This window comes from Poecilia formosa, unplaced genomic scaffold (genome assembly GCF_000485575.1).
Source record: "Poecilia formosa unplaced genomic scaffold, Poecilia_formosa-5.1.2 Scaffold66, whole genome shotgun sequence".
Lineage (NCBI taxonomy): Eukaryota > Metazoa > Chordata > Actinopteri > Cyprinodontiformes > Poeciliidae > Poecilia > Poecilia formosa.
In genome coordinates, this window is record NW_006800005.1 from 881504 (window position 1) to 897127 (window position 15624).

At 40.1% G+C, this 15624-nt stretch overlaps 1 protein-coding gene across 1 annotated transcript; it reads left to right on the plus strand.

Annotated features, from left to right (window-relative positions):
* The first annotated feature begins 1594 nt into the window (after nucleotides 1-1594).
* Nucleotides 1595-15624, plus strand: LOC103139907 (SH3 domain-binding glutamic acid-rich-like protein). Its single transcript, XM_007554780.2, has 4 exons — nucleotides 1595-1885; nucleotides 11725-11910; nucleotides 14447-14527; nucleotides 14863-15624. The coding sequence occupies exons 1-4, from the start codon at nucleotides 1841-1843 to the stop codon at nucleotides 14896-14898; spliced, it is 348 nt and encodes a 115-aa protein (XP_007554842.1). The 5' UTR covers nucleotides 1595-1840; the 3' UTR covers nucleotides 14899-15624.

Here is a 15624-nt window from a genome sequence, read left to right on the forward strand (position 1 = left end):
GGACACATTTAGGAGAGGTGCTCACACTTCTGAGAAGTTTTAAATTATAATGTTGTTTTTTACACTGCAGGTTGAAGTGAGCGCTGCTCGCTCTGAACTTCTGCTCAGGGGTGAACAAATGACCTATATTGTCTTTTCCAGGGTCAAACTGAATATTTCTTGCAGAAGGAACTGTAGGACTTTATTTTATTTTATTTTTACCTCTCTGAAGTGCTCAGTGATTTCTTTGGGTGTGAGCGCATGTGGGTAGCAGAAATAAAGTCCAGCTGACGCACACATACGAACAGTTTTTGTTGCCCCTGTGTGTGTTGGTCATGTAGATCTGAGTCTCTCTAACTTGACTAGTCTGTGTTCAGTTTTGGCTCTGTTTGGTGTTATCTCTAAGAATATAAAATGAGGGCTCAGGACCCTCAAAATTAAAATATTAAATTGAAATATTTTGGAACTCCAATTTTTCTGTTCTCATCCCATTCAGGCCAAAAGATGTCTCACGGCATCTCAAGAGAGAACGACACAGAGCGCACAGCATGATGTCTTGTTAGTGTACTCGTTGTACATTAGCATGTATTTGTGCTTTTTTAATTTTATCATCTGTTATACTTTATTAACATGAGTGTCTTGGTGTAACTAACTCTTTACTACACTACATTTTTATTAAATTAATTTTTGTATTTTTAGTTGATAAGCTATTCTTCTTGTCTAATTAAATTGGAAATTTGATGTAATGCCATGCTAACATCACACATAACAGTTAGATATGCGTTCTGTATGTTTAATTTAATGTGATGAATACAAACCTAGTGAGCTGTGCTCACACTCAATTATGTGTTTTGTAAATTATTCAAAAATGTAAATAATTATCACTGCAATTAACCAAAAATGTAATACTTACCTATTTTTTCATTGTTTTAATTTTTTATACGTATTTTAAAATGATAGACATGGATACATCTTTGTTAGACAAATCATTTAGTTGTTGGAGTACTGCATTTTGACACCAGGAAATAAAAAAAAACTATATACTGTATGTAAAATTAAGAAAAATACTCATGTATGATAGGTATGGTATCAATGTAAAATGAGAATGTATTTTTATTTCTTTATTTAAAATATGTATGTTTAGTTCTATTGAAATGATCCAATATATTGATTTTAACTTCAGTCATTTATTGATGTACTAAATTGTGACACTTCTGGCTCTCCATACATTCCCGCAGCTGAGGCCTGCAGGGGGCCTGCAAAGCCCGTCTAATGAAAAGTGGCTGCCTCCACAAGCTGCACTGCTACACAAAGACGGCTTTAAAAAAATCACAGCATATATCCTCACTTTTTATTCACGATCCACGCGCGTGCACGCCGGAGCATTCTCTGACACGCGCCGCAGGGCTCAAGAAAAAAAAAATGGAGTCTGGCTCAGACAAAGGGCTCCACGCTTAAATATTCTCAGACAACATAACCTCGCAGTGATGCCATCTTGACAGCCCTATCGCCCTTTGCACGTGCGCGTTTGCGCGTGCGTGCTCCTCGAGCTCGACGGAGGCTTACAGAGAGAGAGAGAGAGAGAGAGAGAGAAAGAGAAATAGAGAGAGAGAAGGGGCGGAGAACTGGAGGAGGAGGAATGCCAAGCTCCATCCAGAGCTAAGAGCAGAAGCATTTGCGCAGATAGTCTGCGCTGCAAGAACACTCTCTCGGTTTCCCAGCCTTGGAAGTTTCCAGTTTAAAAAAAAAAAATAAATAATTATCATTATTGTTATTGCGTATCTGCTGCTCCATCAGCCTGCGACGGAGCACGCATCGACAGCAGCCAGCCTGTGATAATAGACTGCATCAGGGATATAAGATGGTGATCAAAGTGTACATAGCAACGTCCTCCGGATCCACCTCGGTAAGGGATACAACAATGGCATGACTTGTTTGCTGGAGGTTTGTTGTTTTTTTTCTTTAAGCATGATTTATTCAGAAGATCCTGGGATTTTTTTTTTTTTCTGGAGGGGTTATGTGAACTTTGATTGGATTGGTTTCCACCAGACTGACATTTTTCTGTTTAAAGAATCATCTGAATCATCAGTAAAGATTTTGACTGCTTTCTTCTAGAAGTTTAGGGCAATCACATGGGGGGCTCGACTCTTGATTTTTGCTAACTTTGCCACAGAGGCAGAAACACAGAGGAAGTGCATATGGCATGACAAGACCTCACTTCTCTCTAAGCTGCGGTTTGTAACAGTCACAGCTTCCGGATGTGACAATTCAGACCTTTTTATTCAGCTGAAACGCCCCAAATGACAAGCAAAACAATCACTTAAAAAAACAAAACAAAAAACAAAAAAAAACAACTGGAAATCAATAACGGTCTTGAGATTCAGCGCCATGTCACCTGATGCCAGCCAGCGCTGCTTGGGTCTGGCTCGCTCCAGAAAGCAGAGAGGTTAGACATTCTCTTCAGGGTTGTGCAGCATTGAGGAGTGTTTGCTTCGGATTTTCAACTTTCTTTCAGAGTGGATTGGAATGATGGTGATGCAATTCTCCAGGGCCTCACTTTCAGAGTAGCAGCTGCAGCCCAGGAGAAGAGTTTAGGACTTTCTGAAAACCACAACTTCTTCTTGTCCTCATTACGTACTAGTTTACTGTTGAATTCTGACAAAGATGTGTTACTTCTAACGCACATCGACCACAAATGTTGCGTTCACGGTACTTTGAAAAGGTTTAGAGTCTGGGGGTGGAGGCTCACCTCTACAGCTGGAGAATGACCCTAAACATACAGCCAGAGCTACAGTGGAATGGTTTAGATTTAGGCATATTCATGGGTTAGGACGGCATAAAACTCCTAACCTACATCCAAATGAGAACTTGCAGTAGCATAATAAACAATCAATGAAATTTTATGTTGACTCTACAACCAATATGTCTAAATTTGAACTATTTTGAAAGGCAACAACTTTCACTGTTGGTGGAGATAAATCCCCTGTAAAAAAAAAAAAGAAGTTTGATTCAGGTGGCTGAATACCAATGCAAAGCTCAGGCAAATTCTAGTTTATAATTCAGTCTTTGAAGGACGTATAATTTCCCTTCCTCTTCGAAAGTATGTCCCTACTTCATATTATGGTATCTGTAAAGTCCTAAAAATACACCCAGGTTTGTGGTCCAAACAGACAAACCCATCAAACACAAAGCCTCTTTCATTTGGACTGTCCTGGGAGGCTATTGCAACAAATGACATTTGCATTGGCTCTATGGATAAGGAGAATTGCAGGACCGGAACTTCCTGTGGAGTCAGGGTGGGCAGAGTTTGGAGTCCAGATTGCCTTCAGTATGCTGTTGTAAGTCTGGGCTGCAGCATTTCCTCTCATTGATCCGTCTACAGTACCGTCTGCTGGAGCAAGTGGACGACCTTATGCTCTGTGTGCACAAACATACACACACACCCTGCACTGCTTGATGGGTCAAACGGTATCATAGCGTTACTTCCATCTAGTTATCTTGACCTGTTCTGCCATGAAACTACATTCTTGCTGATTTAGTCAAAGGTTTGTATGTTTGACCAAATGCATGACTGAAAATGTATTTTATACCATCTCTTTCCTGTGGTGCACTCTGTGTCACAGAACGACGGAACAGTTAAGAGCAAGGAGATGAGTAGGAGTATTTCCAAAATACCATCTTGAGCCTATGCTTTGCGTGTAAACTCTTCCAATCGTCGTAGTTCTCACCGACGGGTTTTAATCTCCATAACAAGTGGCGGCTTTCTTCCTGTTTTCTTCTATATGAATTTAAAGGGATTGGTGGAATGATCAGATGGTTCTGGCTACCACTGATACACCTGAAGCTCTTAATCCATGATTAGAACTGAAGACGCCTTTTGAGTCAGAGGTGAGGCAAGAGAAGAAGTCCATCTGCTTTGTGTTTAGGTACTTAGGATTGCCGTGTCCTCGATGACTAAGAACCTACAACAGCGTAAGGCATGTTAAAATTAGAGATGCACCTTTTAGAGAGGTCCAGACCTTTAGCTTTTGTCATATTTTTTGATTGATTATCACAGAGATTAAGCTTATTTTTATAATTGGAAGACTTTTGTTACAGGTGCATTCCTCATGTCTGAAATATTGTCCATGACTCAGTCGTAAGTCAAACTCACTATGGGCCACTTATTTTGAAAGATAGCCAAGTGTTGCATGCCTTTCTTGGATGTTTGATAGACTCTCACATCTCTGCTTTTGTCTCTATTCCCTGTTGTAACCCAAAAATGAAAAAGTTGTAGGACGTAATAAAGGCAAGAGGTGAGGGGAAATCTTGATATGCGTTAGTCTCATTTAGTATACGACTTTCCAACCTGAGGAGAACGTCCTTTGTTGTATTTCCAGCTACAGTTTGAATCACTTCAGGAAGTACGTTGCCTTGTCTTCTAGGAAGTTCTCTAGGAAGTTCTTCCAGTGCTTCTTCCAAAGGAGTATATAAAAATGAGTTCACAAAAGGTACAGCTTATTAGGTCACAATGCCAGCAGTCTTCCTGGAATAGCACAGGCATTATCTTTTGGATATTACCCTGCATTCTCGAGGTCACGATGAGGTTGCATTTGGAAAGCAAAAGGTGTAGTTTTACCCAAATCTACAGATGCAAATGTTCTGCACACCTGCAAGAGTCCTACTAGTCTGTAGACAAACAAGGGCAACCTGAAAGGGAAATTTTACTGAAGGAACAAAGCAAAACATTAGCCACAACTAAGGAACCTTTCCTGCTCTTATTTCCATTTATGCTCAAAAGTCGCACAGTTGAACTGCTTCCTCATTGCCTCAATAAATGAGTAATATAACTCATGAACATGTTCACGAGTACCTTGTCGTACCTTGCTTGTGTCAGGTACGCCACACTTGGCGCCCTGTTGGTTCTAAATTAGCTTTGTGATTAATGACTGCTGTGGCTAGCCAGGCAGTTTGTGGTAGAAACTATTCCTTTTCATCGTACCTTTGGGTGGTGGCAGGGAACCCGTACAGGGTGTCGACGTAAGACCCTCTTGTGGCAGTGCTGTAAATGCTGACTGAGCTGAGGACTGGGTGGGGGCGGCTACCAGTCACCACATTCCAGTAAGTGGTTGTTTATGGTGGAAATCAGGCTACATCTAATTGCAACAAACCTTTATCCCTTAGAAACACATGGGGCCGGGGTCATTTCTTGTTTCCTTTAGCTCAGAGGGCAGGTTTAAAAATTGGGCCTGTGTTGGATTAGAAAGGTCATTGAGTCTTATCTTTATGGCACGGTGTTTCAGTGTGTTTTCTTTTCTACCTGATTGAACCAAACACAAACCGACGCTGGTTCTGGGTCAGCAGAAAAATCAGTCTCAGCCTCATTGATCTAAGCCCGCGTTGTTGGACACAGTTCATCCAATCAATGGCCGCTATTGTCTAGCAGTTGTCTACGCCGTGAGTTAACAGCTGACCTTTTTCTGGGATTGATCAGGCCTGGATCTGATCTCACGCCGGACCAAAGCTCCCTGGGGGAGATGTGGTGGAATGCAAACCACGGTGCATGATGCTGCACATTCCACGTCCTACACATTTAGATGAGCACAGTCCTCCTTAAAAATTTTAAATATCTCCAGCAATGTCAGACGGGCCCAACTTTTCCATATCCAGAAATAAACAACGGATTTTGTCTGTATTGGATCTGTTGAAGAAATATTAGCGGATCAGGATATTTTGATGTAAAATGAAGGAAATGTTGATCCAAAACTGTATCTTAATATATCTTGTTATATCCTGGGGAATAATTGTGTTTGTCTTGTGAAAACGCATGCAGTTCAAAAGGCAATCAGGGTTATCTTGGTACGATGAAATCCTGTTAGAAAGTTTTCTGAGAAAAACTTATGCACGGTATTTTCCCTGTAGTAGTTCTATTAATTTACTAGTGGTGGGACTCGGTTGAAATTTCTAACAGAGTTAATTGCCGGGTCTGTAATTAATAATCATTTTAATCAAACACCATACATTGACAAAATACACAGTGTTTTCACTTTAAAAACCCTCTTTTCTGTCAAATTATTGAACATATAGACATATCAGCTCAACACCGAAGACATTTATTGTTTTTAATTTGTTATTTAGGTCATTCAACCCTCAGATTGGTGCAGAAATGGTACTACACCCATCCAGCTTTCAAATGTATCAGGAACTCCTGATTATTTATGTCACTTTTTAAAAAGAAAAGTCTTTAGATATGTGGAGTGTGGATGCTGACGTTAGCGTTATGTCTGTGCTGATGCTACATGTTTAGCATGAAGATGCTATTTTAGGCTTGAATAGTTTCACTAATAGGCTAACTCCTTTTAGTGCATCTTGAATGTAACAATAATATTTCCCAGCATGTATTCAGGCAATTTTTAAGCAAAAATTAACCACTGGCCAGTCAAGAGAAGCAACTTTATCATCTGTCGTTGTTGTTTGTGGATGTCGCTTGTGCGTCAGATTAAGGGGCATGCCAGAAACAAGGCATTAATTCAAGGTTCTGTCTGGAACTTTTGTAAGGAAAGAAAAAACAAAATTATTAATTTCGTTAACTTTTTCAATGCGTTCAAATCTTTGTAATTGAACTCTGATTTGTCAGATTTATTTCCACGTTGCTTATGTTTTTTATATCAACGATCAACTAATCCTCAGCAGTCATGTTGCCTTTCCACCAAGTAATGTGGCACTGATATATTGATGGACCTCTACAACAAGTTAAAGGGGCAGTGTTATGTATTTTCCAGACACATAGTGTTATAGCACAGTGAAGTAACTATGTTACCTTCAGTTGTTATAAAAATGCATATGTCAAACATAATTCAAGAAGCTATTTGACTTTGCAGTTTATCGCCTTGAAATTGGGCCTCTGTCTTTTTAAGAAGCTCCTACTCTTTCTGAAGATTTTTGATATTTGATAGGACATGTGAAAATTGTAGTTGTTGAACGCACCACGAGAAACTAAACTGGTCATCCAGATGTGAAAGCATGCCATGTTTTATCAAAGTTATCAAAAACAATCAATCATGTCTTTAGAGTTGTAAAAATTAGAAAAATTCAAATGTATAACGTCAAATAGATCATTGCCAAATAATTGTCAGTACCGTACCTCTCCAGCAACTGGAGTGATTTATGAAAACAATGGTCACAGTAACACGGTTCAGAAAGGTCTGACTCACAAAGGCAATACTTGGTAAACTCTTATATTTTATGGGTAATGAATTCAAACTGCATGTTAAAGAAATGTTAGGTCAGCTGCCAAGCTGCCAACACCCGATTGAGATCTCAGTGACCGGGGTGGTTAAGCTCCTGGTCGCCATGGAGACAACGCGATGATGGGACATAAAGAGGAAAATATGGGTTGATTGCAATCTCTATCCTTGTTTACACGATGACAATGTATCGATAAAGCGCCATTGTCCTTACACTGCGCTGTCCTTCCAGCAACAGGATCTGTTTCAAACTGCACACAACCATCTCCACCAGAGAATCAACACTGGGATGATCGTTTTTCTTTTCTGTTCCTTGTTTGCATTTCTGTTGATCTATCAGGATATTTGCATCCTGTTTTCTTTGCAACCTGAGATGCTCCAACACAAAGGCTGGGTCAGGCAAATCAGGCTTTAAAAACGCTGCAGGTTTGCAGCCTGAAAGCCACACAGCAGTGGTGTAACAGTCTCTGCCTGCTACAGAAAAAACCCCACTGGTGCGCGGTCATTTCGTACCATTCTAGAGAAATAGATTGCACCTGAACTGCACAAGGAAAGAGGAGAGACATATTTGAAAAATTAAAGAGATCCCTTTAAATATTCTGATTTTAATTATGAAATGTTCACGTGTCGGTTTCAACTAAACGACCAAGACCTTTCCTAACATATTAAAGAAAAAACATAAACAGAAAATGTTTGTTCTGATGTTCTGACTCAGGAGAAATGTCGGACACCTCGGTGGCAAAGCGTTCTCTTGGCAGTCCAGCTAAATATTTGGGATATTTGAAGGGATAAAGAGAAGCGGTGTTTGCTGAAAGCACCTCAAAACATTCGGATAACCAAAGTCAATTAGATGTTACAACGGGGCGACGTGGCTTAAAAATAAAATCACTGACTATTTTCATACCAGATCAGTTTACCGTTTTTTTTTTTTATTGATTTGTTTTTCTTGCTTTCTTCTCTAAAGGAGAAATTCAAAAGGAGAGATATTTTCAAAGAGTGATTTTATTTCAATCATCCCTGTTTTGATTATTTGAGTTGCACGACGGCGCATTGGGGCCGGGCTAATGGAATTTTTGTTTAATTACAAGAATACAGTCATGTTATTACCAGAATAGAGACGTGACTCTAGCAGAAAAAAAAAAAAAAGTCATACGATGACGAGAAAAGAGACTTTTTTAATGAGAAAACCGATTGGATAGAATTATCAGGATCAGACTAACCAGCTCAGTTTCTCTGGTTCTTTCTTCCAAATAGACACAGTTGTTTGAACAATTGTTTCCAAGTCCAGCTGCTGAGGGATGACTTGATGCTGATGTGGCAAAACTCTAAACATTTCTACTAAGTATCATCTTTAAAACTTGCTTCAAAGTACAACTTCACAAGATGGTCCTCATTTTTGTGTCGTTCTCACAAAACTTCTGCTTCGTTCTCCTCATATTAAGATTGCATTCTCGTGATATTATGAATTTATTCTCTTAAATTAGAAAACAAAAATCAAAGCCTGACCCTAATATTGCCTCATAAAGATTGCCTGAATTCAAAGTCCAAATAAACATAAGTTGTAAAATACACTCGTCAAACAAGATGGCGGCTATGAAGCAAACCCAGGAAGTGCATTGGTGGGAAAAAAAAGAAGTCAGATTTACCAAAAATTAAATTTTCCAAAAAAAAAAAAAGTAAATAAATAAATTCGATTAGCCTATAAAACTGATCATAGTGTGAAAACCTTCTCAAATTTTCGGAGCAATCAACCCAATTATTCGAAGAAAGAAAAGTCGGATTTGGAGATGTGAAGGCTGTTTTTAGTCAGCATTACAGACGTTCAAGCAAATGCTAGTAAGCTTGGCAGTTCCAGACGAGGCCCAAACACTCTCCGTCCCTTCAAAACAAACCAACACGACAGAAAATAATCTTTAGAAGACCTGACACAGCACGAGGGAAAAGGAGGAAAATTCCTGCCTATGACCATTCCTGAAGACAAGGACGGTTTGTTTCCCTCCTTGCCAAAATCGCCAGAGGCTCGAGTCAGGGCAGAGGACAGCAGAGAGCATTTCCAATGGGCAGAGCAGGGAGTTCCCACTGAGCAATTAGAGCAAGAGGCAGATGGCATGTGGCCAGTTTGTCCCACAAATTAATTTTGCTTGGCAACGGCACAATGCGCATGCTTTTTGAGCCCAGAGTTAGCTAACATGTAGGAGAAAAGACAAATGTGCCATCATTGGGATTTAGGACCAGGTCAGTCTGTTGGAGGCGACGCAGAATTGAGTTATACAAAGTACAAATGTGTGTGTGTGTGTGTGTGTGTGTGTGTGTGTGTGTGTGTTTGTGGAGACAGGCTCTGTCAAACGTGTGAGTGTGTGGCTTTCTGCTCGGCTGCTTTAGCCCCATGCCGGTTCCTGTAGCATGCTGGCTTTTGGGACTTTGCCCCCTTTTCCAGCCCGGTCATTAATTCACACTGTGCCACTGCTAATCTGCCAGCACCGGTTTAAATGCCTCGCTGTTTTCTCAGCAGACGGTTGTCAGATAATCCACCTGTCTTCATCTGGATGCCATAAAACACTGGGAGGAGCCCGCGTAACGGAGGGGGCAGTCGGAGCTGCCGGGGCGACGCCGGCGGCGGTGACTTGATCCCCAGGTGTTGGTTTTGTGGCGAAGCTGCGTTTATGTGTGTGAATGCAGTGTGTGCAGCCGAGAGTGGGATATGTGTGGGTTTCTCCTCGCAGAAGGCCTTATTTGGCTCATGTTTGACCAGTTACCTCCTCTCGAGTCCCAGAGGAGCTCTTGTTTCCGTCTGGCCTTGTAGGGCCATCCTCCCTTCTTACACACACCCACTGGGAGCCTATTGGACTGCCCTGACACACACACTCTCTCTCACATATCGACATCTTGAGAAGAAAAACCGCAAGAATTAAAGTCTTAATTTTCAGCCTCTGTGTCTGTCTTCTTGGGATCCTTTGTGCTAAAACGTAAAACAAAACACAATGATTTGCTTTAGAAGAGATTCGATCTGAAGCCATGTCAATCCGGAGACAGTTTCACTTTCTTTTGGCTGAAGAGTTGCACTTTGTTCCTCCTTTCAGGTTAGAGTTAGGGTTAGGAGAGGCCTGCTGTCTTTATTGTAACAGGACAGATATTTAGCAGAAGAGGCAAACGGGATGAGTGGATGGAACAGACAGGCTGTTGGCAGAAATGCCTGTCGAAAAGGTTCACACCTACACGAAAAACCCAGACAGGAAGAGAAATATTCAACTGCCTCCACATTAAGGAAATGTGTGCGGGTTATTTTTTCAAATTACCTTTCCGGAGTCAAGCTAAATCAGATGTATTTGTAAAGCACGTTTCAGCAGCAAAGTGCTGTACATGGTACAAGCATAACACAATTAATAAACGTGATGAGGACATAAAACAAACACAAAACCAACAAATATTACATTATCTAAAACATCATCATCAAAATCATCCAAAAAGTACAGCAGAATATTGAAATGAAGACTAGATGTAAGCAATGCTCCAGTTATTATTGCTCAAGGTCAACTAAGAAAATCGATTCTAGCCTTTTTTTTAGCCTTAAAAATGGTTTTAAAGGCTTGTTCCAGATTAGTGATGCATAAAAACATAATGCTGCTCCTTTACGTTTGGTTCTGGTTCTGGGTACGCGGAGCAGACCAGAACCGCAGAAACTAAGAGGCCTGGAAGGTTGATACAACAGCAGCAGGTCCTTAATATAATTTATTGCTAAGTTTATAAGGTGATTTATAAACAACACTATTTTAAAGTCTATTCTCTGAGCTATGGGAGAGTGTATGGACTTTAGAACCGGGTTGATGTGCTCCATCTTCCTGGTTTTAGTCAGAACTCCAGCAGCAGCTGCGTTCTGGATCAGCTGCAGCTGGAGGATTGATTTGATTTGTTTTTTTGAGGACACTGTTGCAGTAATAGATGCGACTAAAGATAAACGCATGGTGCCACATTTTCTTTCTCAAGATCTTGTTGGAACTTTGATTCTTTAATTCTGGGAATGTTCTTCAGGTGACAGAAGGCCGACTTTGTAACTGTTTTTATGTGACTCTGAATGTTCAGGTCAGAGTTCATCACTAAATATTAACATATGTGACTTCAGTCGCAAAGAAAATAGTGCAACGTTTTCTTTGTTGCTAACAACTATGTGGAAAATACTAAAAACTTTATTTCTTGTGTTTTAATTACATTCCTTAGTGACATTTTGACTGTAGGTAGATTAATTTCCCTTTTTTGGTTTTCTTTGCAAATAAAATCCAGTGTGTCTACCTACCGCTAGTAATGCTTACTTATCTTCACCCACTTTTCAGGAACAACGTGGTAACCTAGCAACAGAGCAACTTCCTTAGCTCTGTTTATCTCATCGTAGACGTTTCCTCCTCTCTGCAGCAGACTGGTGACAGAGTGGTGAACCCTGCGCTTCCTCCTAATTTTACAACTAATAACTGACAGCTTCCTTCTTTCTCTCTCTCTTTTTTTTCATCTCCGCCCCCAAACGCAGATTAAAAAGCAGCAGCAGGACGTGATGGGCTTCCTGGCGGCCAATAAAATCGAGTACGAGGAGTGCGACATCGCGGCCAACGAGGCCAACAGGAAGTGGATGAGGGAGAACGTACCGGAGGAGTCACGACCTGCCACTGGGAACCCTCTGCCCCCTCAGATCTTTAATGAAGAAAAATACTGCGGGGTGAGGCCGACTGGAGACGTTAAAACCACCGACACGACAGCCTTTCCTATGTTTAAGATAAATGTGAAGACAAATTTATCATAAACTGCAACTCATATTTTTATTTTTACTTATTAGTGAAGATATTAAGGAAGAAATCATTTGAGGAGGGGTTCTTTTTGGTACCTCCATACTTGTTGGGACTCTCGGTAATTATGTGCAAAGAGCCTGAAAATAGAGCCGCCGTCTTTTATGACCAGCTGTGCTGCTACGATGCATTCAAGTACATATTTTACATGTCGCAGTTTGTTTATTAGACAAACTCTCAAGTGATCTAAGCGATTTCTGTTAGCAAATATCCGTAAAAACTTTTTAAAAGAACCCACAATTACATCATAATTAGGGATTTTAGTGTTATGAAGTGATTTTATTAACTGATAAAATAGCTGTGTTTCCGTTTCAAATGTGCGCAAATTATTTTTGTCAAAATTCGGCTAATGTCGAAAAGAAAAAAAGTGCAATTGCGGTCTTTCCATTAAATAAGAAACACGATTAAAATCACACGTGAATAAAGCTGTTCATACGACATCATTAAAAAACACGGAGCGCCGTCAGGCTCTTATTTCCACTTCCTGTCGTCTTCTTTGTCTTTTCCACCAGTAGGAACATCCGGTTGTTGATCACGGATGCGATTCCATTGCAGTGTTGCGAAATATATTGATTTCAAAAACTACCTCATCCTGGCGTAAAAGCTTTATGTAGAAAAAAATTTCATTTATTTCCGAAATTGCCATGTTTTCAACAAATATATGGTCAATGGGAACGCAGGTACTAAAAGCAAATCTCTGGTCAGGTTTGTAGCACTGAAGCATATTGGATTTTTTTTGTTTATATGTACGTACCAAACTGGGATTTTTGTGTACTGGTACCTAATAAAAGATAGTCTTTTTTAGCGAAAACATTTCCATAAAGTTTTGCATATTACTCAGTCAGCATTAGACTGCAAACAGATTCTGTGACATCATTATCTGACCGTCTGAGCAGAAGGAAAATATATTCATGGACATGAACAGAGCTTCATTTAAGTCACATCACCAGGTAATGAAAGTAAATAGTGAATAGTTAACTTAACCACATTAACCAGAGACCAGTTCTGTGATGTTTTTGCTCATATAAAATGCTTACATAACCAGGCCAAAACAAAAACAAATGCACACATAAGTTATCTTCTGAAACAAAATGTTAAATTCAGTTTTTTCATTTCTTTATTCTTTTGCTCCGCTCAGGGATGCTGTTTAGCGACACAGCATGTCAGCACGGCGTGAACGCTGCCGCTAAAAGCATGCTGACTGTTTGCAGGAGTCCTGCGCGGCTGAAGGTGAAACTGCACTTGCAGGTTGTATTAAATGTCACAGACAAAAGAGCGGAGCGATTTCCCAGAACATCTGCAGCTGGAGGGCGTGTTTGAGTGCGTGGGAGAAAAAGGAGGGAATATAAAAGGACCGAGACGGAGTGAGGAACCAGGAATGTGAGCGACTTTGTCCGACCAAACGGGACGTGGGGGAGTACGGGCGGCTTGCTCATGTCAGCTGTTCTCTAACCTCAGCGATTAGATTGGCTGTGAAAACTTACGCAACATCATTCATCAAACCACAGTGGCGTGGCAGTCGCTTACAGTGTGCTGCAAAATTATGTGTAAAATTTTTCCATGTATTACGGTCAAGAAAAGAAAACTAAAACAACTAAAACCAGGCATTGTGTAGACTGAAAGAAGTGTAAGTAGGAGCATTTAGCTTATTATGCCTTCAGTTTTTTTTTAATTCATACAGTAAATTATCAAATCAAAAATATCAGAATGTTCCCTATATATTCTTCTAAAACATCTCTCCAAGGAATTCCAGCTGCCTCAAACTCATAAAAGAAAATATAATCAAACCTTATTGTGATAAAATATAACTGTACCTAGAGATCTGAGACCTACAGATAAAATGTGAATGAAATCAAATAGGGAGACTTTTAAATTCTGAATTTAAAAGTCTCCCAGATTTTTAGATGTGAAATAAATTAACATAAACTCTTTATGTTAATTTATTTAACATAAAAATAATGTAAATAATTTATGTTAGATAAATTATTAGTATTTAACATGACTGCCTGAGAGACATTGGATCAGCTCAGTTTAAAAGCATGTTAGCATGGCCTAGTCAAAGTACTAGTCATACACTCTCCAACAAAGCTGCTTTTGGAAAAGAATGAGCAAAACCTTCATATACACTTAACTACTTGTAGCTATAACTGCGCCAAAATGTCCTTCTACATAGTGTTGGCTGAACAGAAACATGCCACACATTTCAGATTTTTGTTTTTCCCCAATTATATGCTACTTTGTGTTAGCTGATCACATACAATCTCAATAAAAAGAATACCCTTTCAAGGCGCTGTGCATTTTGAAACATTCCATTTTAGAGGATGCTGTTTAGATGTAGATGAGTTGATAACCATAACCCTGAACCGACTGAACTGTTGCTGCTTCTCTCTTTTTTTTTTTTTACTCCAGAACTATGAGGCCTTCTTCGACGCCAGAGAGGACAACGCTGTGTATGCATTTCTGGGTCTGACTGCTCCTCCAGGTTCGAAGGTGAGCTCATAAAACAAAAACACATCTTTCTGCGAATAGGCAGTGCTGCAGTATAACCACACAGAACACCTCTAAATAAAACTGTGTTAATTTCAGCTCAGAAAACACGTTTATAATTACCACACAATTCATCTGTCCAACAAACCGCATCCTCACCCCACAGTATCTTCTCTCTTGCTCACTGACACCTCCTGTCGGCCGCAGCAGGAACTGCAGGCGTGCCGGTTGCCGTAGAAACAGAGCCGTCCTCTACAGCAGATCTTTAAACCGATATCCTCCATTTTAGTGTAACATACCCTTCCTCTTCTTCTGTCTCCCTCTTTGTTTGTCACCAGGAAGCAGAGGCTCAAGCGAAGAAGGCGCAGCAGTAGCATTTCTATCACCGTTTCTACCTTAAACCTCAGGCCTTCCCAAGACCCGGACTGACCCAGAACCGACCCGGAAGAAAAAAAACTAAACAAAAAACAAAGAGAAACAACTCACCACTCGGTTTATAAGCGCACGGACCGATCGTTCATTCTTACCTTTACTCAGTGTGTTTTCTTATATTTCCGCCGTGCCTTCCCAGCAGCAGGTAAAAGCACGGAGCACTCCGGTTAGCCTCAGCCTGCTAAACCTGTTAGCCTAATGCCCATCTACCATCAGTATGAATATGAAAACCACATCACCAGGCACAAACGAAGGTCTGAAAGTAATGTAACTGAGATCCAGGGTACCAACAATGTCATCGTTAAATATTAGCACATAATAATCATTTACACCACCAATCCTGGAAACACCTAATCCAATATTTAGCACTCGACAGTCATTAAAACATCAGCTGCTTTCTGGACAAATGGTCTGTTAGCCTCTATTTTTACTTACTTCGTATTGTCTTAATGCTAGGTTATTAGCAATCTTTTTTTATTATTATTATTATTTCAATGTTTAAGGATACCTGCCAAATGGCCAAATGAGGGATTGTTTTTTTTAATTATTATTATGTGTCTGTATTTTTAAGAAAGCTGCAGTTGGAATCATATTTCCCGTTGTGTTTCTTATTTCTGTATAATGCCCCCGAACTTAAATAAAACACACGACTGTTGGTCAATCAGTAA